The sequence below is a fragment of the Diceros bicornis genome, chromosome 25, assembly GCF_020826845.1.
Source record: "Diceros bicornis minor isolate mBicDic1 chromosome 25, mDicBic1.mat.cur, whole genome shotgun sequence".
Classification (NCBI taxonomy): Eukaryota; Metazoa; Chordata; class Mammalia; order Perissodactyla; family Rhinocerotidae; genus Diceros; species Diceros bicornis.
Window position 1 is genome coordinate 11,036,052 of NC_080764.1, and position 27,022 is coordinate 11,063,073.

A 27,022-nucleotide genomic window follows, 5' to 3' on the forward strand; every position below is an offset into this window, starting at 1 on the left:
ACACTTTTTTAGTTGAGTACGTTCCAAATTATTTGTTGTTTGTCTGAAATTCACAGTTAACTGGGTGTGCAGTCTTGATCACTGGTGGTGCTCTGATAAAGTGCTTGTGTCTGGACCCTCTGACACCATGACAGGAGCCTCACCACTTCAAGGGGTTCCAGGATGACAAACACTCCTCCTCCCAGCTCCGTAGGTGACCAGTGCTCCTGCCCCCTCACTCCAGGCCTCCTCTAGCCCTCAGCCTTGCCCCTCCTTTGCCCCCTCCAGACATCTCCCCTGGGGTCTGGTCCTGTCTCAGTCCCTCCCCTCTGCTTTGAAGTCCCACAAACATGCTCTCCAGTCTGACCAGGCCAACTCCAGACTCTTGGCTGGAAACCCGGGCTTCACTTGTGGCCTTCCCCTGCCCACTCTGTGCGTCCTAACATAGCTCACAGTAGTCTGTCCCTAGAAAAATCCCTCAGGGCTGGCTACGGATTTGCATGGACCCAGGTGTGCAGCTGGGCTCTCCCACTTCTTACCTGTGACACCTTGGGAAAAGAGAAAAAGGATTTTGCCTCACAGCCAAATGGTGATAAGTAGGAATTCCCTGCCCTGAGGTTTGGTCAAGTTGGGATGAGATTGAGTTTGGAAAGGGCTGAGCCAGTGCCCGAGATGTGGTGAGTTTACAAGAAAAGGGAGACGTTAATTTGAAGACAAGGGAAAAGAGTCCTCTCTCCGTCCCTCCCCCCTCATTGGGCGAGGCTCCGTCGTCTGTGGGCACTTGCAGACTGGCTGGCGCACCTGCAGCGGGAGGTGGGAGGAGATGCAGAAATGAGGGCATCAATCACGGCTGGGCCCGTAGGGAGAGGCCAGGCGCAGACACAAGGTCAGGAGCACAGGAGGAGCCCGCAGGGGTCAGAGGAGGAGCCCCCGGAGGGGGGTGCTGAGTCCTCATCAAGAACGCCAGGAGGAGGGGGGCTCAGGAGCGGGAACTGGCCCTGTCCTGAGTCTCAGCTGTGAGCTCTGCAGAGGCCCCCACGCTGCCCGTTCACCACGTCTTCCCCGGCACCTGGCTGCACGTGGTGTGAGCCACAGCACACCGGAGGACTGATGGCTTATTCGTGGATTGAGTGACTTATTGAACGAGAGACTTCCCCTCTTTTAGGACATCATCATTTGTTGAGGAATAACTATCTCAGACGTTGTTCTAAGTGCTCGGCATTTAACTGTCGCAGCAGCCCCACAGTCAGTCACTATTACTCTCCATACGTTACACGTGAGGAGCCCAGGAGCCAGTCTTGTTCCCCCGGCAGCACACAGGGTCTCCAAATGGACAACCAACGGGGACTGTGATTTATGGGGTTTCCCGTCAGCCGCCCTTCACGGCAGGACACTGCTATTATCCATTACCAGGATGTCCAGGCTCAGAAGTTCTGGGGTTTGCCCCGTTGTCTTTCTTCCCCCCGGAATGAGATGTGATGTCTGGAGGTGGGCAGCAATCCGTGGCCCTAGTAGACCAGCAGGAGAAGACCACCGAGAGCTGAGCTGCGGGAGCAGGGGCAGCAGGCTAGTGTCCTGACAGCATTGCTGAACAGCTGGGCCAGGCCTGCACTGTGCTACCCTCCCCACGTGGCTTCCTCTGTGAAACAACCCCAACTTTCAACCCCTCCAGGCCGCTTTCCGTCACTGGCAGCCACAGAGCCCTGCCAGCCCGCCTCTATCCCAGCGTCCTGTCATTAGGTTCCTTCCTGCCCCTTGTCCTCCCACCAGCGACCCTCAGCCCGGCTCTGCCCCTCTCCTCTCTCCTCCTTTTCTTCCATCTCTCCAGGCCTCTTTGTCTATCAGTTCTTCCCTTGGGGCTGCGAGCCCTCCCTGGCTTAGTCCCTTCCTCCCCCCATTGGCTGTAGTCTCATTGTCCTGTATTCTGTATCCCTCCAATGTCTCAAACTAGATGATTCCTCTCCCCAGCCCCTGATGGTCACTGGGCGAGGTTGTGACACAGTTTGGGCCTCTGACATGTGAACAGAGGTCTGTGAGGAGAGACCTGGGGAGCCTTGGTTGCCCAGAATGCCTTGTGCCAGACGCCCAGCTGCCAGGGGCTGGACTCAGCGTGTTTCCTGCTGCACATAAAGGAATGGAGTTCACCCTTTGTGCAAGAATGCCCCCCCCCCCAGCTTCCCCTCTAGGGCAGAGGAATTAGGAATGAAGCAAAGGCTGGGGTAACTCCTGGCTACCCATCTAACTGCGAATTTGAATGTTCCTCCCAATATTCAGACTCATCCTTTCTCTTCGCTTATTGCGTGGTCTGTCATTCAAAAACGGTGCTGCTAGCAGTATGACAGGTTGTCAATGAGTATAGGCTCTCGAATTCCAGCTTCCCCTGCTATAAGGTTTAGCTAATTGTTACTCACCCCAGAGGGAAATAGTCCAACCGTCGCCCATCCACCCCACGCAGGTCCACTGCCAAAGAGAAAGGCGTCAACGCATCTGCAGGTGTTTATTTAACTATTTGGACTTCATGATACGTTTAAGAGAAAAATAATGGGCCGAAGAGTCTTAATATTTCATTTTATTGCTTGGGATTTAAAATCAATTAGAATAGTTATTTCTCTGAAAATTAAACGCTGTTCTGATGGTATTGAGTGTAATCTTACTGATGTAGATTTGGAAGTTAAGACAGATTTTAAATGAGAAGTAAATCTACTCAGATTTTCTTTTTTTAAATTGTTTCTTATGAGCTCATTGTCTTTTGCTGGTTTCTTTGTATCAGTCTGGAGATGGCGGCAAATGGTGTGTTCACACTTCTTGAAAGAAAGTGCTTTGTCGCGCAGTTCAACAGACCGCTCCCGCCTTCTTTAGAGACTGATGTCCGTCCTTCAGTGTTCCTGATTCTCGGATGAGAAGGCAGAGTTGAATGAGCAGGGAGAGAGACAGTTGGAAAGATGCAACAGGTCCGGGGCAGTTACAAAGATGGAGGAGGAGGGGGGTGGGAAAGCAGAGGGAGCTTGTGACAAGGGAAGGGAGGGATGGAGCTGGTGACCCAGGAGCGACAAGCTCACCCAGAGGAGACTCTGAGAGAGGGAAAGGCAGATCCAGGGAGAGGAGGGGAGGGAGGAGAGCAGGGGCAAGGCAGGCAGGAAGGAGTCCTCTACTGGAGAATGCCCTGCAGGTCCCGGGACAGCTCGTGACTGGTGTTATCCAGCCCATTCCAGGGCTGAAAGGGTCTTCCCTGGTGGTGCACGAAGGTTTCCCAGCAGTGCTTGAACTCTGAAAGGACAGGGGAGATGAAAGTGAGCTCCAGCTGGGAGGGGGAAGGGCCACAGGCTGCCTGACCCTTAGGGACAGTGTTCCCCATCAATTTCACCACTCTCTTTTCTCTTTCCTCCCCAGGGACTTAGCCCTCCAACTCTTTCTTCCAAGTGGAATCTGAGCCAGCCACTTCTCCTCCCTTCTGGAAGCCCCCAAGTCCTCCCCGCAGTTCCACCCAACCTCCCTCCCCTCCCCAGGACCGCCTCACCTCCCCTGAACTCTCCCTTCCAATGGACTCCACAGTCCTTTCCAGGGTCTGGCATCACCTCTGCAAGCCACAAACAAAGGCTCCTCCACCAGGGATTTTCATCCTGCTCTCCCCTTTCTAGCAACTTCCAACAGGCCTGCCTCTGCCCCTGGCCCCATGCCTGGGGGAACGATGCTGACCCTGGGAGGTCATGATGGCAATTTGGGCCCCAGCCGCCTGCAGTGTGCGTAGTCCCTCCTCATAGCCTGGGAGGCTATAGATGCGGGAAGCAAAGATGCGCAGGCTCACGTGGGAGTTCTCCCTCAGGAACTCAGCCAGATTCTTAGCACAGGGAGCGCAGGGGCTCCAGGAGATGAAAATGGTGACCGTGTAGTGCAGCGCCCGGTCCAGCTCCCAAGAACGGATCAGGTCCAGGAAGTGCGTCTCTGCGTGGGAGATGAGAGGCTAGAGGAGGAAGAAAAGTGTTCTGTCATTGGGGGGACGGGGGGTTGGTGGGACCAGGGTGAGGAGGGGGAGGCACTGGCCTCCAGCAGGAAATCAGAGGGATGGGGGCACACCTCAGCATCGAGATGAATGATGTTTCAACGCAGTATTTATGTGATCAAATCTAAGGCAAAACTCCACGATAAACAGAATATCAGCATTTTACAAAAGATCAGATCAGTAGTGGTGACTTTATTTTACCTCAGCACAGCACTGTAACTGATCAGCCTTTGTTTAAATCATTGATGTTCTCTTTATCACAAAATTTGCATTAATTTTGATGTTTAAACTATTGCATTAAACAGGATTCATCTGGATTCCCGAGTTCCTACTGCTGCAGTTGTGCGCCCGAGGAGGCGCCCTCGCCCTCAGGAGCCTCACCGGGGCCGGCCCCGCGGGGGGAGATGAAGAGCTGGAGGAGGCGAGGGGGGGGGGAGAGGCCAGGTGGGCTCCAAGGTCACGGGCCTGATGCCATGCAAATGGGTGCTTCCTCCTTGGAGGGATTCACCCCGCTCTCCATCTACCGCCCCCCAGCCCCCACCCCCGTGCACCAATACTTCTACAAGCTTCTACTCTGGGCCTCACCCTGTGCTGTGCCCAAGGCTGCTCAGACTCTGGCCAAAAGGGCTCCCTGTGCAGGGAGGAATGGGGGAAGGGGCGCCAAGGGGAGAGGTGTCGGGCTCAGGGGATGCAGGTCATTGTTGGGGATGACATGGGATGACGGAGATTTGCCCAAAGTGCAGAGTGACAGATTTTCAACCAGAAACGGAGAGGAAGTCAGACCAGCTGTGCTAGTGCAGAGACCTTGGGTGGGAGTGTGATGGGCACACGAGGGCCAAGGGGGCGTCCCTGGGCTCGGTGCAGCTGGCCGTGCAGTGGTGGGGACCAGCGCCCCTGCCAGGATCTCCTAAGTGATGGGCAGGGCTCCTGCCAGGCCCCCCCCGGTAGTGACCAGTCGGAGCAGCGAGAGCCAACAGAACTTGTGCTCTCTGGCCAGAGGCTGCCCCAGGCAGGGGCCAGGGAAGAGCCTGACCCCTTGACCAGACGCCTTTCCATCGGTCCAGACCGATCCTCACAGGCACAGCAGTAGGGATTCCTGCAGCCTGGGGTGACCCTAGGCCGGTGGTGCCACTCTGGGACACTGTGACTGGTTTCTGCGGTGTGGCTCAAAGCTGCCAATCACGGCAGAAACGGTCCCTACCCCCCGACTCCAGGTGGAGCCGCAGCAGCTGTGGGAACAAAGGTGAAAGGGCTCTGTGGGACACCCCGTGAGCACCGAGAAGCTTCTCCCCTGAAGGTCCCTGGACTGGGAGCTGCCCCCTGCTGCCGTCAGGCTGGTCAGTCACCGTGTTTTGCAGGAAGCCCTTGTCCTGGTCCAGCGGGACCCTGGAGTCACCATCTGGGAGCTCCACCTCATAGCACAGGCAGGTCTCATGCGGCAATTCTGTATTGTTGAAGTTCGCAGTGAAGGTGTCGCTGTCCATCAGGTATCTGAGGACGAAGGTGGGAGAACCCTAAAGACATGCGGCTCCTCTTGGGACCACCCAGTGCTCTTCCCTCCACTCCACACCCCTTCCCCGTCCACCCCTGCGCCCACAGCCCAGCCAGACCCATAGAGGACGGGCTTCCACTCACTTTGCTGGAGCCACCAGGCCTCCCTCTCTGATCCCTTCTGGGGGCTGCTGGGACTGTCAGCCCCGTCCTTTTGTCAGGGTCTCCCCCAGGAACAGTGCTGGGTCTCAGAGCTTCTGATGAGGGCCTCTCCCTCTGCCCAGAGTAGCCAGGTCACCTCTCCTGGCCTCACCATCCCAGCCCTGTCCCACTCTCCTGCTTGAAGTGGACCCACTGGGCCTTTTCCCTCTTGTCTTCGGGGTTAACTCGAGCCACACGGTGCCCGGGCCCAAACACGTTCCAGAGCGGGACCAGGGGGGGAAAGAGAATGCCTTCTCCAATAGTCATGGGACTTTTTCTAATTGTGAAAATAATGTGTGTCCTTTACAAAACCAAAATCATAAGCTGAAAGTGACCTCCTAGTCCACAGCTCAGAGGCGATTCCAAAGCAGAAATGATAGATTTCGAGGGGATTGGAGGAAGAGGAGGAACGGAGACCAGCAAGGATGAGTCCCCAGAAGCCTGGGCACCTGGGCTGGAGAAGCAGACTGGGCATCAGCTGAGGGGTCATGGCGGGACCTAAGGTGGGGCCCTAAGGCGGACCAGCAGGAGAGAGGCAGGGAAGAGGAGGAGTCCCCAGCGGAGCAGGGAGTCCCCATCAGGGAAGCAGGAGGAGGGGGCTCAGGAGCAGGAGAGCTGGGGGACGGGGGCTACCTGGTCCTGGGCGCTGCGCTGGCCTCCCTGTCTCAGTCCCCTCACTGTCCCTGGCTCTGCGTCCTCTGCTCCGCTGTCTGCTCACAGCCGGCGTCCTCCTCCTGGATACCTTGCAGGCCCAGGAGCCTTATATGCCATCAGAGCACCTGGAAGCTGCTGAGTTGGCGATGCTGGTCCCCACCTCTTCCTGGACTCAGGCCATTCGTGTCACCCACAGAAGTGGCACAGAAGAGGGAACTTCTCTGCCCCAACGTCACACCCTAAGCCCTCGAGGACAAGTTTAGGTTTTGATTTCTCTGTTCTGACCGCAGCCCTCCCGGAAGCCTCCTGGACTGACCGTGGGCATTGAGATCTGGGGAGGGAGTGGTCACTGGGCAGCAGGGACTAGCAGGGCAGGAGGTGAGAGGACAGGTGTCCACACCCTGAGGAAGGCCCTGGCACAGGACACAGAGCCCCCAGCGGGCAGGCTCCAGGGCGCCCATCCTGAATCTCCCGCAGCAGTCAGCACAGGGCATGACCTGGTCCAGGCTCCCTGGGGCTGCTGGGTGGAGGGGCCTGCGGGGTACGAGTCGGGAGGGAAGAATCTGGTCTGAGAGGCATGCAGCTGGCCTTCATCCCTGGTCCCACGAAGGGAAGGGGATCAACACGTGCCGAGCTCTCCTTAGGAGCCAGCCAGGCAACGGAGCGTTCGCCCCCTTCCCCGTCCACAGAGGAGAAAAAGACAGCTCCCAGAGGGCATGGCCCAGCCAGGACCACACAGGGAGCGCTGGATGCAGGATGTCCACTCACCTCAGAAAAGGCGCTGCCTGTGCTCCTTTCCCTCCACCTCCAGGCCCTGAGGAGAGGGGGGGAGTTTGTATTCCAGCCCCAGCGTGACTCTGAGCCCTGGCTGGCCGTGCTTGTCCCCGAGGGGCTGCCCCTCTGTCCCACCGACTCCCCCATCCTGGCTCCTCTGAGACCACCCTGTCCTGGCCCCGTGCTCCTTCCAGGGGAGGTGCCCGTCCAGGGAGAGCTGGGCCGCGCCCCCTAGTCCTGCCCTGGCTGCCCACCCTGAGACCCAGGCTGCTCAGCCCCAGGCTGGCCTCACATCCTCAGGGTGGAAACCTCAGCTCTGTGTCCCCTCCTTCTCCGGTGGGCACCCTTCTTCATGGACAGATGGGAGGGTGCCTCCCGTCCCTCTGTCTTCTAGAACTTGGTCCCCTCTAAACCTGACATCGTTCCCCTGGGTGGGGGCTCACCCCCCACTTTGTGCCAGCGCTTTCTGGGGAGTGTTGTGTGTCCTGCCCAGTGCCCACACTTCCCAGATCATCATCTCCATACATAGCACACCCTGCACACCTGGTAGTTTCCAGCCCTCCTGACCTGGAGACGACATCTCTACAAGGACCGGGGTTGTAGAGACCAGGCATGGGGTCCCTGACAATTTCCCCAACACAGTCCCCCTGGTCTTGCCTTCCCGGAGGAAGATGTCGCCCTGTTCTAGGCCAAGCTCTCCTCCCACACCCCAAAGTCTCCTCTAGTCACTCATCCCTCACAGTGTTTCTGAGCGCCCCCCACCAGGCTTCAGTAAGAGGGTCCTCTGTGCACAAAGCCCCCTCCCTGGGGGACCCCGGGAGGGCAGAACCCCACGCCTGCTCCCCCCTTTCCTAGGTGGCTCCTGCAGCCAGAGCCCCAGCATCCCGCTGGGCTCAGCCTGCATCACTTGCCCCGTGGAGCACACGCACCCCTGAAGCAGCGCCACGAAGGCTCCCCCAGAGCATCCTGTGGGGACACCGAGGCTCCATTGCAGGGAGAGCACTTTGCTCCCGTATTCCTGGGAGGATGTCTTCCCACCAGTCTACTCCTCAGCTGGCAGCTCTCAGGCCTCCTCTTCTGGAATGTTCCAAGCACCTCCTCTTGCTCCCCACTCCCCACACCTCAGCCTGCCCAGATCATCCCTGGACTTTCTGCTCCCTGCTGACAGCCAGCTGCCCTCTCTAACGCAGACTCCCGTGTCATGGGCAAAGCTCTGAGAGTGGTGGCCTGGGGAGATGTGGGCCCTGGGGGGCTGGGGCCCTGGGGAGATGGGGGCCAGGTCTGCATGGACCCTCCCCTGACAGCACTGGGTGTGGGTCCCTTCTCCCAATGTAAGACCACCTGTTTTCTACCCGAGTTGCCCCCTTTGCTCAGAGTGACTGCACTTTGTCGATTTCGGGTCACTTAGTGTTAGGCATGGAGGCGGGGCTGCTTTTCCATTTTCCAGAAATCGAAACCAGGGAGCTGATCTGATGATGAGCTTCTTCTCACAAACCCCTTGCAAAGTGTCGACACCCTCTGTTTTCGGGCAGTGCCAGGAGAGGCGTCTGGGTGTGTCTGGAAACCCCAAGGAGGTTCTTTTTTGTTATGTCATTCTGTGTGTGTGTGTGTGTGTGTGTGTGTGTGTGTGTGTGTGTGTGTGTGTGTGTGTGTTGTGGGTCAAGGCACCTACAGCTGCGTGCCAGGCCCGATCTCTGTGAGGTTTGCAGCTCCTGAGGTCCCGCAGGACATCCTGAGGTGGGACTGCTGGCTGTAATCAAGCAATTAAGCCCAGGCCACAAAGCCAGGAAGCAGTGCAGAAGACCTGGGGGCAGACGCACAGCTGAAGCCACAGCTCTGACCCCTCCGTGCCCCGGCGCTGTGGTCTGTCTCAGCTCCCCGCACCCCCTGCTCCAGGCTGCACTCCCCTCCCCTCTGTGGTGGGCTCCGCCTCCTGGTGGCTGCTCATCTCCCCTGGCCCCTTTCCCTGGCATAGCCCTGGACACTCCGTCCCTTCCCTGGCTCCTTCCCCAGGAACTGACCCTGTCCTGGGTCTCAGCCTGACTGCTTTGCTGAGGGTCCATCTCCCAGTGCACCCCAACTCCCCTGGACCCAGCTGCACACAGTATGAGCCAGAATGTGCTGGAAGAATGGTGGATAATTTGTGGATTGAGTGATTTGTTGAATGAGAGATTTCCCCTCTTTTTTATTATGATTGACACATGCATTGTGATTTAACTGTCACAACAGTCCCCACGGTCCATCACTGTCGTTTTCTCCGAGTTTCAGAGGAAGAGCCTGAGGCCTGGACATGAAGTATGATCCAAGGTCCCTGAGCCAGCAGAGGCTGGGCCCAGACTAGGGGCCACATCTTTCTGGCTCTAATGCATCCCCATAAAGACTTTTCACAGGAAAGACTAATGCAGCTGCTCGACACTGGGGAGGCAGGAGGAGTGGGAGGAGGGACCAGGGGAAGCAGGGTGCGCCCAGGAGATGGGGTCAAGCGGTTGGGACAGGGCCACAGGTGAGGAGCACCAGCAGAGAGGTGAGGGGTATGGTGGAGCAGGACCGGACCCCAGAGAGAAGGGCCTGGAGAGGGCCGGGGGGGACACCCAGAGGGAGGGGCAAGTGGGCAGGAGGGCCACAGAGGGAGAGGAGGACAAATTGGGCCTCGAAATGAAACCAGCAATAGAAACTCCAAATTAGTGGGCTTCTCGTCAGCCACCCCCACAGTAGCTAACCATGAGTATCCATCAGAAGCTTGAACAGACTCTAAGATCTAAGGTTTGCCCTGTCCTCTTTCTTACCCCCTGGAATGAGATACGATGTCTGGAGATGGGCAGCCATCCGGGGCCCTGAGGAGACCAGCAGAAGAAGACAAGCACTGAGAGCTGAGCTGGGGCAACAGGGGCGGCGGGGCGCGTCCCGACAGCATCACTGACTTTATAAAATGAAAATTTTGTGCAGCAGAAGATGCCACAAGTAAAAGAAAAACAAGGAGCTTGAGAGCTCATATTTGCCCAGCACAGGGTGAATGCCCAGCACACTTTAGCTATTATGATTAGCTGCTACCCTCTCCTTCTGGGAGCCCAGGATGGAAGCCAGATCCCTGCTTCCCAACCCCGACCCCTATATCATCCCCCAAGGTCATTGCAAGTCGTTGAATTTGCACACACACTGAGAACCTACTGTACACACAGCAGAGGGAGCTGAGAGGATGCAGAAATGGATCCAGGGGCTCACAGACCCGAGGCCTCAGTCCCCATCCCCAGGCAGAGGGACCCTCTGAGGACCCACACCCTCACTGGCTCAGAACTCAGTGACAGGTGACAGCCACAGCTTTCTGGAACAACATCAGGTTGTCAGAGCCTGAGAAACAGAAACAGCCTCCGGACGCTCTCCTCAGAGGACTCAGAGATGGGCACAGGAGGGCCCGAGGGGCGGGAGGGGTTCAGACTTGTCTCGGGAGCCAGGGAAACTAGGTATGTCGGATGGATCTACGAGAAGTTTTTCTCTCTCTGAGTATCTGTGTCTCTCCAGAGCAGACGTACATGGGTAAAGTGAATAATATCAATACTATGAATCAACTATCCAGTGTCTATTCTATGCTGAGAGTCCCCTTGCTGGTATGAGGCAGAGTCAGGATGAGAATCCAGGAGAAGAGAAGGAGGGGCACGCACTGGTAGCCAGGGGCTGAGCAGGAGGATTCTGAGCAGGGAGAATGCGTGGTGGAAGAGGACGAGAGACGCCAGCGTGTGCCCCATCACAGCTGACACTCTTTCCTCCTCGGCCGTGGCGAGGCTGGACATTTTGCCTCCATCCCTGGGCTGTGACCCCTGTGGACTACATCAGGTGGCTCACTCCTCGGGATGATCCCGGAACCTCAGAAGCCACGTATACGACAATGAACGGGCCTCGCACACCACTGTGCCTGGGCACACAGGCCCAGCCACTCCCCTCCCCTACGCAAACACACAGCGCACATGTACACACACTCCCACTCGGGGACATGACAAAAAGGAAGCTCCTGGGGGTTCCCGGACACACCCCAGTGCCTGTCTTGGCTCTGTCCCAAATCAGAGGATGTGGACACTTCCTAAGGGGTTTGCGGGAAGATGCTAGTCCTCGGATCTGCTTCTTGGTTTCAATTTCTGGGCTCTGACAGCAGCCCTGCCTCCATTCCTGGAAGCAAGTGACCAAAAATGAACAAAGTGCTATCACTCTGGGCAAACGGGGCAACCTGTGTGGAAAACAGGTGGTCTTACATTGGGAGAAGGGACCCCACACTCAGTCCTGTCAGGGGCGGTTCCACGCAGACCTGTGCCTCATCTCCCCAGCACCCCAAGGCCCACATCTCACAGGCCCCCATCTCTCTAGCACCCCATCTCCCAGGAACCCCCATCCCCCCAGGCTCCTGGTCTCAGAGCTTTGCCCACGACACTGGGGCTTTGAGGTCCTGGAGAGGGGATATGGTGCAGCCTGGGAACACAGCTGAGACCCTGGGCTGGGCACAGGCAGCCTGTTGCCATCCCTGCTCTAGGGAGGCAAGACCGCCTACAGGGGGGTGAAGCTGAGACCTCACACAGAGCAGCCTGGCCTGGACTGCAGACACAGGGTCATCCACTCTGGTCCCACAGGGGTGCCTGCTGAGGGGGCACTGTCCCTCCCCGAGGATCCTTTGGCTCCAGTCTGGGCTCCACCAGGGCACCCTGCCCTGTTCCCAGTTTTCCTGATAGAGGAACAAGGCAAATCCAGGCACAGCCTGCCCCTGCTTAGGGGCGACCCGGCCTATACCACCCTTCCTCCTTCCAGTCCATTCTCAGACCTTCGCGTGCTCAGGTGGAGAACTCCAGCAGGACGCAGAATATTTTCACATTTTTACTCAATGTTCCAGAGGCAGACATTGGGTAGGGGACTGTCATCCCCATGAAAGGACAGGATTTCTTTTCATCTGGACTGAGATGAGCTGCATGCTTTTATCTCATCTCATCAGTGGAGTCGAGCACCAATTTGGGACTCAGGTTCGTCACTAGGCTCTATTGATGCCTTCACAGAACCATGTCCTCTCTCAGCCTCAGGGAGACGGGGAGAGGGAGCATTGGTCACCCGGCCTCTGCTGCCCCCAGGGAGTCAGGGTCCAGAGGGAGTGTGCGGGAGGATGCGGGGGGCTCCTGAAGGACGAAGGACAGAAGTACAGAGAGGCGGGGCCCACACAGGTCTGAGTTGGCCTCTCCTCATCCTCCTGTCTCTTCTTGCTGTGACTCAGACATGTGACTCGAGACAAAACCTTTGGAGAAAGATCGAAACATTGCTACGTACGACGTCCCCTGGAGTCTTCACAGGACATGGATTCTGTTAGCTGCCTATGAAGGCCGCCCACCCGAGAAAGAGGGGACACTGAGCCGAGGTTTCCACCCTGAAGATGTGAGGCCAGCCTGGGGCTGAGCAGCCTGGGTCTTGGTGGGGGCGGCCAGGGCAAGACTCAGCGGGCCGGCCCAGCTCTCCCTGGATGGGCACCACCCCTGGAGGGAGCACGGGGCCAGGACAGAGTGATCTCAGAGGAGCCAGGATGGGGGAGTCGGTGGGACAGAGGGGCAGCCCATCGGGGACAAGCACGGCCAGCCAGGGCTCAGGGTCACGCTGGGGCTGGAATACAAACTCCCCCCATCCTCAGGGCCTGGAGGTGGAGGGAAAGGAGCACAGGCAGTGCCCTTTATGAGGCGAGTGGACATCCTGCATCCAGCGCTCCCTGTGCGGTCCTGGCTGGGCCATGCCCTCTGGGAGCTGTCTTTTTCTCCTCTGTGGACGGGGAAGGGGGCGAACGCTCCGTTGCCTGGCTGGCTCCTAAGGAGAGCTCGGCACGTGTTGATCCCCTTCCCTTCGCGGGACCAGGGATGAAGGCCAGCTGCATGCCTCTCAGACCAGATTCTCCCATCCGCACTCGTACCCCGCAGGCCCCTCCACCCAGCAGCCCCAGGGAGCCTGGACCAGGTCATGCCCTGTGCTGACTGCTGCGGGAGATTCAGGATGGGCGCCCTGGAGCCTGCCCGCTGGGGGCTCTGTGTCCTGTGCCAGGGCCTTCCTCAGAGTGTGGACACCTGTCCTCTCACCTCCTGCCCTGCTGGTCCCTGCTGCCCAGTGACCACTCCCTCCCCAGACCTCATTTGCCCACGGTCAGTCCAGGAGGCTTCCGGGAGGGCTGCGGTCAGAACAGAGAAATCAAAACCTAAACTTGTCCTCGAGGGCTTAGGGTGTGACATTGGGGCAGAGAAGTTCCTTCTTCTGTGCCACCTCCGTGGGTGACACGAATGGCCTGAGTCCAGGAAGAGGTGGGGACCAGCATCGCCAACTCAGCAGCTTCCAGGTGCTCTGATGGCATATAAGGCTCCTGGGCCTGCAAGGTATCCAGGAGGAGGACGCCGGCTGTGAGCAGACAGCGGAGCAGAGGACGCAGAGCCAGGGACAGTGAGGGGACTGAGACAGGGAGGCCAGCGCAGCGCCCAGGACCAGGTAGCCCCCGTCCCCCAGCTCTCCTGCTCCTGAGCCCCCTCCTCCTGCTTCCCTGATGGGGACTCCCTGCTCCGCTGGGGACTCCTCCTCTTCCCTGCCTCTCTCCTGCTGGCCTGCCTTAGGGCCCCACCTTAGGTCCCGCCATGACCCCTCAGCTGATGCCCAATATGCTTCTCCAGCCCAGGTGCCCCAGGCTCCTGGGGACTCATCCTTGCTGGTCCCCATTCCTCCTCTTCCTCCAATCCCCTCGAAGTCTATCATTTCTGCTTTGGAATCGCCTCTGAGCTGTGGACTAGGAGGTCACTTTCAGCTTATGATTTTGGTTTTGCAAAGGACACACATTATTTTCACAATTAGAAAAAGTCCCATGACTATTGGAGAAGGCATTCTCTTTCCCCCCCCGGTCCCGCTCTGGAACGTGTTTGGGCCCGGGCACCGTGTGGCTCGGGTTAACCCTGAAGACAAGAGGGAAAAGGCCCAGTGGGTCCACTTCAAACAGGAGAGTGGGACAGGGCTGGGATGGTGAGGCCAGGAGAGGTGACCCGGCTACTCTGGGCAGAGGGAGAGGCCCTCATCAGAAGCTCTGAGACCCAGCACTGCTCCTGGGGGAGACCCTGACAAAAGGACGGGGCTGACAGTCCCAGCAGCCCCCAGAAGGGATCAGAGAGGGAGGCCTGGTGGCTCCAGCAAAGTGAGTGGAAGCCCGTCCTCTATGGGTCTGGCTGGGCTGTGGGCGCAGGGGTGGACGGGGAAGGGGTGTGGAGTGGAGGGAAGAGCACTGGGTGGTCCCAAGAGGAGCCGCATGTCTTTAGGGTTCTCCCACCTTTGTCCCCAGATAGCTGATGGACAGCAACACCTTCACTGCGAACTTCAACAATACAGAATTGCCGCATGAGACCTGCCTGTGCTATGAGGTGGAGCTCCCAGATGGTGACTCCAGGGTCCCGCTGGACCAGGACAAGGGCTTCCTGCAAAACACGGTGACTGACCAGCCTGACGGCAGCAGGGGGCAGCTCCCAGTCCAGGGACCTTCAGGGGAGAAGCTTCTCGGTGCTCACGGGGTGTCCCACAGAGCCCTCTCACCTTTGTTCCCACAGCTGCTGCGGCTCCACCTGGAGTCGGGGGGTAGGGACCGTTTCTGCCGTGATTGGCAGCTTTGAGCCACACCGCAGAAACCAGTCACAGTGTCCCAGAGTGGCACCACCGGCCTAGGGTCACCCCAGGCTGCAGGAATCCCTACTGCTGTGCCTGTGAGGATCGGTCTGGACCGATGGAAAGGCGTCTGGTCAAGGGGTCAGGCTCTTCCCTGGCCCCTGCCTGGGGCAGCCTCTGGCCAGAGAGCACAAGTTCTGTTGGCTCTCGCTGCTCCGACTGGTCACTACCGGGGGTGCCTGGCAGGAGCCCTGCCCATCACTTAGGAGATCCTGGCAGGGGCGCTGGTCCCCACCACTGTATGGCCAGCTGCACCCAGCCCAGGGACGCCGCCTTGGCCCTCATGTACCCATCACACTCCCGCCCAAGGTCCCTGCACTAGCAGGGTTGGTCTGACTTCTTCTCCGTTTCTGGTTGAAAATGTGTCACTCTGCACTTTGGGTAAATCTCCATCATCCCATGTCATCCCCAACAATGACCTGCATCCCCTGAGCCCGGCACCTCTCCCATGGGCGCCCCTTCCCCCATTTCTCCCTGCACAGGGAGCTCTTTTGGCCAGAGTCTGAGCAGCCTTGGGCACAGCACAGGGTGAGGCCCAGAGTAGAAGCTTGTAGAAGTATTGGTGCACGGGGGTGGGGGCTGGGGGGCGGTAGATGGAGAGCGGGGTGAATCCCTCCAAGGAGGAAGCACCCATTTGCATGGCATCAGGCCCGTGACCTTGGGGCCCACCTCGCCTCCCCCCCCGCCCCTCGCCTCCTCCAGCTCTTCATCTCCCCCCGCGGGGCCGGCCCGGTGAGGCTCCTGAGGGCGAGGGCGCCTCCTCGGGCGCACAACTGCAGCAGTAGGAACTCGGGAATCCAGATGAATCCTATTTAATGCAATAGTTTAAACATCAAAATTAATGCTAATTTCGTGACGAAGGCAACATCAACGATTTAAACAAAGGCTGATCAGTTACAGTGCTGTGCGAGGTAAAATAAAGTCACCACTACTGATCTGATCTTTTGTAAAATGCTGATATTCTGTTTATCGTGGACATTTGCCTCAGATTTGATCACGTAAATACTGCGTTGAAACATCATTCATCTCGATGCTGAGGTGTGCCCCCATCCCTCTGATTTCCTGCTGGAGGCCAGTGCCTCCCCCTCCTCACCCTGGTCCCACCAACCCCCCGTCCCCCCAATGACAGAACACTTTTCTTCCTCCTCTAGCCTCTCATCTCCCACGCAGAGACGCACTTCCTGGACCTGATCCGTTCTTGGGAGCTGGACCGGGCGCTGCACTACACGGTCACCATTTTCATCTCCTGGAGCCCTTGCGCTCCCTGTGCTAAGAATCTGGCTGAGTTCCTGAGGGAGAACTCACACGTGAGCCTGCGCATCTTCGCTTCCCGCATCTATAGCCGCTCAGACTGTGAGAAGGGACTGCGCACACTGCAGGCGGCTGGGGCCCACTCAGACTATAAGAAGGGACTGCGCACACTGCAGGCGGCTGGGGCCCAAATTGCCATCATGACCTCCCAGGGTCAGCATCGTTCTCCCGGGCATGGGGCCAGGGGCAGAGGCAGGCCTGTTGGAAGTTGCTAGAAAGGGGAGGGCAGGATGAAAATCCCTGGTGGAGGAGCCTTTGTTTGCGGCTTGCAGAGGTGATGCCAGACCCTGGAAAGGACTGTGGAGTCCATTGGAAGGGAGAGTTCAGGGAGGCGAGGCGGTCCTGGGGAGGGGAGGGAGGTTGGGTGGAACTGTGAGGAGGACTTGGGGGCTTCCAGAAGGGAGGAGAATTGGCTGGCTCAGATTCCACTTGGAAGAAAGAGTTGGAGGGCTAAGTCCCTGGGGAGGAAAGAGAAAAGAGAGCGGTGAAATTGATGGGGAACACTGTCCCTAAGGGTCAGGCAGCCTGTGGCCCTTCCCCCTCCCAGCTGGAGCTCACTTTCATCTCCCCTGTCCCTTCAGAGTTCAAGCACTGCTGGGAAACCTTCGTGCACCACCAGGGAAGACCCTTTCAGCCCTGGAATGGGCTGGATTACACCAGTGGCAAGCTGTCCCGGGACCTGCAGGGCATTCTCCAGTAGAGGACTCCTTCCTGCCTGCCTTGCCCCTGCTCTCCTCCCTCCCTTCCTCTTCCTGGATCTGCCTTTCCCTCTCTCAGAGTCTCCTCTGGGTGAGCTTGTCCCTCCTGGGTCACCAGCTCCATCCCTGCCTTCCCTTGTCACAAGCTCCCTCTGCTTTCCCACCCCCCTCCTCCTCCATCTTTGTAACTGCCCCGGACCTGTTTCATCTTTCCAACTGTCTCTCTCCCTGCTCATTCAACTCTGCCTTCTCATCCGAGAATCAGGAACACTGAAGGACGGACATCAGTCTCTAAAGAAGGCGGGAGCGGTCTGTTGAACTGCGCGACAAAGCACTTTCTTTCAAGAAGTGTGAACACACCATTTGCCGCCATCTCCAGACTGATACAAAGAAACCAGCAAAAGACAATGAGCTCATAAGAAACAATTTAAAAAAAGAAAATCTGAGTAGATTTACTTCTCATTTAAAATCTGTCTTAACTTCCAAATCTACATCAGTAAGATTACACTCAATACCATCAGAACAGCGTTTAATTTTCAGAGAAATAACTATTCTAATTGATTTTAAATCCCAAGCAATAAAATGAAATATTAAGACTCTTCGGCCCATTATTTTTCTCTTAAACGTATCATGAAGTCCAAATAGTTAAATAAACACCTGCAGATGCGTTGACGCCTTTCTCTTTGGCAGTGGACCTGCATGGCGTAGAGGGGCAATGGTTGGACTAGTTCCCTCTGGGGTGAGTGACAATCAGCTAAACCTTATAGCAGAAGAAGCTGGAATTCGAGAGCCTCGAATGACAATCTGTCATACTGCTAGCAGCACCGTTTGAATGACAGACCGCGCAATAAGCGAAGAGAAAGGATGAGTCTAAATATTGGGAGGAACATTCAAATTCGCAGTTAGATGGGTAGCCAGGAGTTACCCCAGCCTTTGCTTCATTCCTAATTCCTCTGCCCTAGAGGGGAAGCTGGAGGGGGGCATTCTTGCACAAAGGGTGAACTCCATTCCTTTATGTGCAGCAGGAAACACGCTGAGTCCAGCCCCTGGCAGCTGGGCGTCTGGCACAAGGCATTCTGGGCAACCAAGGCTCCCCAGGTCTCTCCTCACAGACCTCTGTTCACGTGTCAGAGGCCCAAACTGTGTCACAACCTCGCCCAGTGACCGTCAGGGGCTGGAGAGAGGAATCATCTAGTTTGAGACATTGGAGGGATACAGAATACAGGACAATGAGACTACAGCCAATGGGGGGAGGAAGGGACTAAGCCAGGGAGGGCTCGCAGCCCCAAGGGAAGAACTGATAGACAAAGAGGCCTGGAGAGATGGAAGAAAAGGAGGAGAGAGGAGAGGGGCGGAGCCGGGCTGAGGGTCGCTGGTGGGAGGACAAGGGGCAGGAAGGAGCCTAAGGACAGGACGCTGGGATAGAGGTGGGCTGGCAGGGCTCTTGGCTGCCAGTGACGGAAAGCGGCCTGGAGGGGTTGAAAGTTGGGGTTGTTTCACAGAGGAAGCCACGTGGGGAGGGTAGCACAGTGCAGGCCTGGCCCAGCTGTTCAGCAATGCTGTCAGGACACTAGCCTGCTGCCCCTGCTCCCGCAGCTCAGCTCTCGGTGGTCTTCTCCTGCTGGTCTACTAGGGCCACGGATTGCTGCCCACCTCCAGACATCACATCTCATTCCGGGGGGAAGAAAGACAACGGGGCAAACCCCAGAACTTCTGAGCCTGGACATCCTGGTAATGGATAATAGCAGTGTCCTGCCGTGAAGGGCGGCTGACGGGAAACCCCATAAATCACAGTCCCCGTTGGTTGTCCATTTGGAGACCCCGTGTGCTGCAGGGGGAACAAGACAGGCTCCTGGGCTCCTCACGTGTAACGTATGGAGAGTAATAGTGACTGACTGTGGGGCTGCTGCGACAGTTAAATGCCGAGCACTTAGAACAACGTCTGAGATAGTTATTCCTCAACAAATGATGATGTCCTAAAAGAGGGGAAGTCTCTCGTTCAATAAGTCACTCAATCCACGAATAAGCCATCAGTCCTCCGGTGTGCTGTGGCTCACACCACGTGCAGCCAGGTGCCGGGGAAGACGTGGTGAACGGGCAGCGTGGGGGCCTCTGCAGAGCTCACAGCTGAGACTCAGGACAGGGCCAGTTCCCGCTCCTGAGCCCCCCTCCTCCTGGCGTTCTTGATGAGGACTCAGCACCCCCCTCCGGGGGCTCCTCCTCTGACCCCTGCGGGCTCCTCCTGTGCTCCTGACCTTGTGTCTGCGCCTGGCCTCTCCCTACGGGCCCAGCCGTGTTCGATGCCCTCATTTCTGCATCTCCTCCCACCTCCCGCTGCAGGTGCGCCAGCCAGTCTGCAAGTGCCCACAGACGACGGAGCCTCGCCCAATGAGGGGGGAGGGACGGAGAGAGGACTCTTTTCCCTTGTCTTCAAATTAACGTCTCCCTTTTCTTGTAAACTCACCACATCACGGGCACTGGCTCAGTCTTTTCCAAACCCAATCTCATCCCAACTTGACCAAACCTCAGGGCAGGGAATTCCTACTTATCACCATTTGGCTGTGAGGCAAAATCCTTTTTCTGTTTTCCCAAGGTCTCACAGGTAAGAAGTGGGAGAGCCCAGCTGCACACCTGGGTCCATGCAAATCCGTAGCCAGCCCTGAGGGATTTTTCTAGGGACAGACTACTGTGAGCTATGTTAGGACGCACAGAGCGGGCAGGGGAAGGCCACAAGTGAAGCCCGGGTTTCCAGCCAAGAGTCTGGAGTTGGCCTGGTCAGACTGGAAAGCATGTTTGTGGGACTTCAAAGCAGAGGGGAGGGACTGAGACAGGACCAGACCCCAGGGGAGATGTCTGGAGGGGGCAAAGGAGGGGCAAGGCTGAGGGCTAGAGGAGGCCTGGAGTGAGGGGGCAGGAGCACTGGTCACCTACGGAGCTGGGAGGAGGAGTGTTTGTCATCCTGGAACCCCTTGAAGTGGTGAGGCTCCTGTCATGGTGTCAGAGGGTCCAGACACAAGCACTTTATCAGAGCACCACCAGTGATCAAGACTGCACACCCAGTTAACTGTGAATTTCAGGCAAACAACAAATAATTTGAAACTTACTGAACCAAAATAGTGTTCACATTTAACTAGTGTCCTATATTTTTATTCACTAAATCTGGCTGCTCTGTTTGTGTGGGAGACACTTACAGGAACTTCCATTCTGGTCCTAGAGTGACACAGGGAGGAGCAGGCCCTGCACCCTCCCTGGGGGTCCTTGGCCTCCAGTCTGTCTCTCTGACCCCAGTCTGAGCTCCCTGGGGGCACCCCGCCCTGTTCCTAGGATGGTTTCTGGCATGCTCCAAGTAGCATTCAGGTTAGCCATGGCAGGCTTCATGCCCAGTCGCAGACTATCAAAAGGGGGAGGTCACTTGAAATTGACACTCAGAGGACTTTTCTTCAAGAGGCACAAGTGTCATTGCAAAAGTGACAATTGCACAAGTGACATTGCAACACTATAAAAGAAAGGGTAATCTCTGCTTGTTTGTGCAGAGACAAATATTTGCATACATTAGATTTAAACTGCTGAAAGTAACGGGTGTTTCACACAGCAGAATATTCGTTGTCAGGCTGAGTCCTCATTTTACAAAGATGGGAGCAAGGGAGACTGTTCATGGTTGACAGAATGAGAATAGAGTTTCAGCTGAAGAGGGGATGCGTTGAGGGTCTGAGAACAGTGCTGTCTCTTCAAAGGCAGGGAGAACGAGGGGAAGATGGAGTGATGTCAATTCTCACCGATCTTAAGTGATGTCAAAAGGTGATGGATCAAGACACAGAAGCACGGTCACATCATGCGACCGTCTGGAAATGACCGTGGAAGTTAAAAGAGAAGCACAGTCACGTGCCACATGACACAGCGACTTTTCGATCGACGACAGGCCACACATATGATGGTGGTCCCATAAGATTAGTACCATAGAGGCTAGGTGCATAGTAGGCGACACCATCTAGGATTGTGTAAGAATGCTCTATGAGGGGCCAGCCCCGTGGCGCAGTGGTTGGGTTCGTGAGTTCCGCTTCAGTGGTCTGGTGTCCGCCAGTTCAGATCCTGGGCACAGACCTACTCATCGTTCATCAAGCCATGCTGAGGTAGAGCCCCACATAGAAGAATTAGAAGGACCGACAACTAGGATATACAGCTAGGTTCTGGATGCTTTGGGGAGAAATAAAGGCAAAAAAAAGAGGAAGATTGGCAACAGATGTTAGCTAAGGGCCAATCCTCCTCAAAAAAAAAAAATACTGCACTATTGGATGATACTTAGGGGCTGGGGCTTCTAAACAAACCTCTATAGACTTGGAAGTAAACATTAAAAAAAGAGAACAGTCTATGATGATCACACAGAGATGACATTGCCTAACGACGCATTTCTCAGGATGCAACCCCCTTGTTGAGTGGTGCATGACTGTACTTACTGTTGGGCAACCAGGAGAGAGCAAGAATGAAAACACAGCTTTGGTTTTGGTTTGCAGTTTTTTGTCATTTTGATTTTGCAATAGGATGTGTCCTTACTACCTTCTAATTCCATTCCCAGTAGGAACAAAACCCCTAGAAAATGCTTTGTAGTAAATTTAACAAGAAATGAACAAAACTAAAGTAACATATAAATTTAATAGAAATCCATACAAAAACACAATGATTGCTTTGGTCCTTTTTTTTGTTTTTGAACTTGCAGAAATGCGACTTAGGTTCAGATGGGTAAAGAAAGGAGCTAGACAGCGTGTGAGGAGGGGTGTTGCAGCCAAATAAGTCCTGGGCCTCGTGGGCCTGGAAGAACTGGGGGGGCCCAGCAGAGGGGCCCTGGGAGGGGAGCTTGAGTCTGGCCACCGCCCTGTGACAGGGAAGACTGCCCTTCCCCGTGGTCTGGCTGTAACAGGGAACCAGAAAGCCCTAAGGAAGCCTGGCTTAAATAATCTAGCAGCTGGCTTTCTTCTGGGCTGCAGGAGGCTCAGGGGGAGAATTAGCGTGTCTGTAGACCTCATCTTGAGTTGTTGGTGCAAAGGAAGGTGAATTCCACAAGTTGGGTGTGAATTCCACATCGACTTCATTGGTGCTCAGCCTTCGCTTGGATACTGATGGAAAGCGTGTATTGAACCTAATGACAAAAGGGGAACTTCCAGCTCTTAGAGTGTATTTAGCTTCTGTTCATTTGTAGCTGAAATGTTTTCCTTCTGGCTTGTCAGACATCCGGCCCGGCATGCTCTCCTTATGCTGTCTGGACGGACAGCTGTTCGGTACTAGACACGCTGAATATCATTTGAAGAAAACACTTTTTTTTATTTTGGTAAAAGATACATAACATAAAATCTACTTGAATACACTTTTATTTTCATCTCTGAACGATGTCCCTTGAATGTCTCGTTTATTCAATTTAAAGGCTCTCCTCTATTTTTTAACTTCATGTTCAACTTTTTGAATGTGCCTGGACGTTGGTGAGCCCCGGACTCCGGGTGGGGGTCCCGGGCCCCGAGGCTGTGTCTCCTTCGCTCAGCAGGGCTCCGTGCGCTGGACCCAGGTGTGACCTACCCATGTATTCAGATGGCACTGGGTCTGTGAACACACAGGGATGCTGTGGGATTTTTAATCGCCATTTTCATTAGTATAACTAAATATCATTTCACCTATATAATTAAAATTAAATTGACAAATTAAAGAAAAAAAGGTAAGAAAGAAAGGTGTCAGACCAGCCAAGCCCTGAGAAGCATCAGCCAGGTTTGAGCTTTGCACTGCCGTCCTAGGTAATGACCACAGGCCAGCTGGACGCCAGAAGTCCCCTAGGCTGGGCCCTGTGGTCACTCCTGACTTTTTCCTCTTCTCCTCCATGTACCCGCCCTTGGTTTGGCCTTTGGTGCTGTGGGTCCGTGAGTGTGGGCAGCCATAGAACCCGGGAGCAGACGCTGGGTCATCGTGACACGCCCTGTGCAGGGAACTTTAAGGACTCAAACTGATGCAGAAATAAGTAAAAATAAGCAACATCTCCTGAGCACTGACCATCCACCAGGCTGGCCTCCCGGTGCCTGGATGGGAGTGGCTCTTTTCAACCTCCCACCTGGCCCAGCAGTGAGGATCCATCATTCTCGCCTCCACTGTACAGACGAGGAAACTGAGGCTCGTGGGGTCAGAGGTCACAGAGCAGAGCTGGGATCCGAACCAGCAGGGCACCTTGAAGCCTGCGTGCTCAAACCCTGCCTGGGAGGATTGAAGAAAGTCTGAAATCGGTCCCCTACATTTTTTTTTAAGTATAAAGAATTACACGATTTTTATAAGCAATATCTTTATCTCAGATCCCGTGTTAAAGAAAAAAAAAGCCCCCATGTAGAGGAAAAGGAAGTTATACAGTCTCCTATCAGGAAGCTATTACTCTTCAGAAAGGAAATCAATTTGTCCTTTAACTTCACAGACAGAACTTTCCAATACTGACAATGTAAATTACTCCCACCTCAAATGATAAATGCACCAGTAAAATGCCTTTTTTAAAGTTTAATTAAACATTCAATATAGAAAATATTTTTTTAATTTACAGATTTAAATAGGATACTATGTGAACACGAAGTGCCCACTCCGCCCCTTAGAAAATAGACACAAGACAGCCCACCACTGCCCTGCCCCCACCTCCCTCAAATCAATCTCGCTTGACTACCAGCTCAGGGGTAAGCCTAGGAACATTCTTGTGATTCTTCTGCCTGATTGTTTTTCTTTTTTTGTTTGTTTTTCTTTTTTTTTTTAATTTTTTAAAGATTTATTTATTCCCCTCCCCCCCCAAAGCCCCAGTAGATAGTTGTATGTCATAGCTGCACATCCTTCTAGTTGCTGTATGTGGGACACGGCCTCAGCATGGCCAGAGAAGCGGTGCATCGGTACGCGCCCGGGATCCGAACCCGGGCCGCCGGTAGCAGAGAGCACGCACTAAACCACTAAGCCACGGCGCCGGCCCCGACCTGCCTGATTGTTTTTCTGCTCAATATTTTTACATCAAAGATGATAGAGTGTAGCATGGGCTCTGGGCACAGATTTCCCTGGTTAAACTCCCAGCAACTCCTCCAACTACCTGTGTGACTTCAGCTGAGTGACTAACTCTCTCTCTGCCTCAAATGAAGGATGAAATGGATGAACACAGGCACAGCCCTGGAAACAGGGCCAGCCTCTAGCCCACAGGTCATAAACTGCCCTGCACTTGAAAACATACTGTGCCCACAAGTTGGAGTCCCCCATAGCATGTCATAAACATTTCCCCAAGTCTTAAAAATATGCCATAAATGAATGCATGATATTCAAATGTTGAAACGAATGCATCCATATTCAAAAGGAGGCATGCTATTCTATGTGTGAATATTCCCTGACGTTCCAACAAATCCCCTAATGAAACACATTTAGGTAGTTTCCATATTTCCCATATTATCAGTAAAGCTGCAACACTGAGTTTTACAAGTGCTCTGGCCTGTTGGACAGATGATCCTGGAAAATTTCCTAAGGATTGGCCCCTGAAGCTTTTGGTACCCTTCGACAGACTTCCCTATGAAAGTCCTCTCGGAGTTCCTCTCCCAGCTGGAGGGCTGGAGAGGTGCCTGTGAGCCCCCTCCACTCCCGGCTCCTCTGTGTCTGGGGGCTCCCTGGTCAGGGGAAGAAGAGGAACCAACCCACAGCCTGCGAGGAATTCAGCCCCAAACCACAACCTGGTCGCTATTCTGGAACAAAATCCCTGGTGTCGCTGTGATCAGATTACTCTGGGTGAAGGCTCTACCTTCCACGCTGGGGCTCAGCGGAGTCACCCCTTAGAGGGTCCCATGTTGGCCACCTGCTGCTCCCTAAGGGAGGAGGGGTCCAGGGTGGGACCTGTGGGGACGGAGGTGCCTGTGGGACGGGCAAGGCGAGAAGCCCACTGGCCACGGGGACAGAGAGTCAGTGGCCTGGGACAGGGAGGGCTGAGGGGCAGTCATCACACGGAGGAGGGCCTGAGGGAGGGAGCCAGCAGCCCCTGGGTCTTGAGGTGACCGTGTCCCCAAGTCCAGCAGAGAAAAGGATGAGATGTGGCCACGTGGGCCAGCCTAAATTCAGGGCAGAGCGTCCTGGGGGCCACCAGCAAAGGGAACAAAAGCTTCTCTGCTGGTCCCAGGTGGTTGTGGGCTCAGAGACGAACAAGGGCCTGCAAGGACCCCAGGAGAGGGCGCTGAGCCTTCCCTTTCTCCTCCAGCTCTGGCCTCCAGGTGCCCGATGCTTCCCGGGGGCTTCAACTGCCACTCAATGGCCAGAGGACGGCCCAAGCCTCATAGATGCTACCGTCCGGAGCCACTGGCCAGCGCCACCCTGACTTGCTGGACATTGATGTCCTTCAGAGCAGGTGTCAGCCAGGGACAGGCATAGACATACCCGATGTGCAGGAAAAAAGGTAAAACTCTAGGGATTTTCTCATTCGTACACCTTTCTTCCCATCAAGTCTAGACCAAAGACGCTGGCGGCATAGAGTTGGGTAGAGGCAACAGAGATGGAAACCCTAGTCTTGGGGTGCCCCTCAGAGCACCCCCACACTGTCACAGGACTCCAGCACCAGCCCACGAGGTAGCCAGAGCCATTCCCTCCCACGCCTAGAGCAAAGCTGCCACCCCAGCCACGCGCAACACACGTCCTCCCAGCCTGCACCCACCTGCCTGCGCCCTCCCGCCTCTCTGTCCTACCCCCTCCCTGGGCACGGCCCCCGACTCAACTGCAGTTCTCAGGGTGACGCCCGCACGCAGCTGTTGGGGCAAAAGTCCCAGCTGCTGGGGCCACAGGCAGATATAGGAGGGGGTCTGTGGGAGGGAGAGGGTGTGGGTCACTATGGGTCCTCGCCTGTCTCCCTAGATTGTGATCTCCTTGAGGGCAGGACCGTGCCTGGCTCACCCTTGCATCCCAGGCTCCTGCCCGAGGTGTGACCTGGCCTCCCCTGCCTCCTCCAGCTCTTCATCTCCTCCCGGGGGCCGGGGCCGGGCTGAGGTGAGGCTCCTGAGGGCGCTTCCTCGGGCACAAAACTGCAGGAGCCCCAGGAACTCAGTAATCAAGATGAATCCTATTCTAATGCAATAGTTTAAACATCAAAATTAAGGCAAATTCCGTGATGAAGGGAACATCAACACTGTAAAGGAGGACTGATCAGTTACAGGCTGCCAGGACCAAAGTCCACAGGGACCTGGAGTTCCAGCTATAAATCCGTCGCTGGGAGAAGGAATTCTGGTCCAGAGCCAACTGTCAGAGCCCTACATTGGAAAGTGGTCACTGAAGCACTGTTTCACCCAATGTGATAAAACAAACCACCCTCTCGTCCCCAGGATTATGTAAAGGAGAACACCGCAATGAAAGGAGACAGGAGTCTGGCCAGGTGGTGGGAGATGAGCCCCTGAAAACTGTACCCAAAATAATGACAAATCTGGATTGGTCAGTCACCCAGCCACGAGTTTTCAGTAAAACCCAGATTTCAGTCTGCTCTGGAGAGGGTTTCCATGTCAGCAGGTCCGTGCTGGGGGCCCCCAGTGGCCTGGCCCACTGTGTGAGGAGAGGCAGGGAGCAGGAAGTTGCAAAGAAGAGAAAGTAGGGGTTCTGTAGAGGGCTGTCTCACGTGAGTGTCGCAAAGCACCTGCCCTTTATAATGAAGACGGGGGCCGAGCACTGTAGACAGGTCCTGGGAGAGGTCCAAGTGTGGGTCTGGCTTCGGGCTCAGGGGGAGCCCTGAGCAAAGCCAGAGAGGCGCCTGGAATTGGAACATGAGTACTGTGAACATTCGAGGGGCACTGTGGTGGAGGGACCTAGCACAGGCTTTCTAGCCTTCTGGATCTTTCTGTCAATACCCACTCTGGCATTCACCGTCTGGGTGACCTTGGGGATATCCTTGCTCCACCTCTTAGTGCTGCTGTTTCCTCACCTCTTCAACGGCAACAAAAGTACTTTCCACCCATAATTGCTTCGATGATTAGATGGCGGAAGTGTGCCCGACCTGACCTGGGAGTGGGGAGCCAGGCCAGTGTTCCTTCCCTGCCCTCCCTAGAGCCGGGGATGAAAGCCAGTGGCCGGATTCCCAGACCAGGGTCTCTTCTCTGCCCTCCACCTCTGTGAAGCAACCCCACTTGGTGCCCCTTCCCCCCCATTTTGTGGGAAGCCCTGGGCTGGGGCCCACAGGGCATGGAGATCAGTCCGGCCTGCTCCT

At 55.7% G+C, this 27,022-nt stretch overlaps 2 protein-coding genes across 2 annotated transcripts; one reads left to right on the forward strand and one right to left on the reverse strand.

Moving 5' to 3' along the window:
• Positions 1-2,533: 2,533 nt before the first annotated feature.
• On the reverse strand, positions 2,534-6,501 carry LOC131421423 (DNA dC->dU-editing enzyme APOBEC-3A-like). The gene is made up of 5 exons (XM_058567993.1): positions 6,305-6,501; positions 5,147-5,470; positions 4,361-4,391; positions 3,676-3,940; positions 2,534-3,246 (listed from the first exon to the last, which is right to left on the reverse strand). Exons 2-5 carry the CDS (start codon positions 5,461-5,463, stop codon positions 3,128-3,130), a joined length of 732 nt encoding a protein of 243 aa, XP_058423976.1. The 5' UTR covers positions 5,464-5,470; positions 6,305-6,501; the 3' UTR covers positions 2,534-3,127.
• A 6,850-nt stretch (positions 6,502-13,351) lies between these two features.
• LOC131421424 (DNA dC->dU-editing enzyme APOBEC-3A-like) lies at positions 13,352-16,811 on the forward strand. Its single transcript, XM_058567994.1, has 6 exons — positions 13,352-13,588; positions 14,424-14,745; positions 15,503-15,532; positions 15,952-16,153; positions 16,199-16,264; positions 16,693-16,811. Exons 2-6 carry the CDS (start codon positions 14,431-14,433, stop codon positions 16,809-16,811), a joined length of 732 nt encoding a protein of 243 aa, XP_058423977.1. The 5' UTR covers positions 13,352-13,588; positions 14,424-14,430.
• Positions 16,812-27,022: the final 10,211 nt, after the last annotated feature.

Coding starts and splice junctions, on each gene's coding strand:
- LOC131421423 (XM_058567993.1), bottom strand. CDS start 5,463: ATGGACAGCGACACCTTCACTGCGAACTTCAACAATACAGAATTGCCG. Junction 4,392..5,146: donor TGCCGTGATTGGCAGCTTTG/AGCCACACCGCA, acceptor CGCCTCCTCCAG/CTCTTCATCTCCCCCCGCGG. Junction 3,247..3,675: donor TGCCATCATGACCTCCCAGG/GTCAGCATCGTT, acceptor CTGTCCTTTCAG/AGTTCAAGCACTGCTGGGAA.
- LOC131421424 (XM_058567994.1), top strand. CDS start 14,431: ATGGACAGCAACACCTTCACTGCGAACTTCAACAATACAGAATTGCCG. Junction 16,154..16,198: donor CATCTATAGCCGCTCAGACT/GTGAGAAGGGAC, acceptor GGGCCCACTCAG/ACTATAAGAAGGGACTGCGC. Junction 16,265..16,692: donor TGCCATCATGACCTCCCAGG/GTCAGCATCGTT, acceptor CTGTCCCTTCAG/AGTTCAAGCACTGCTGGGAA.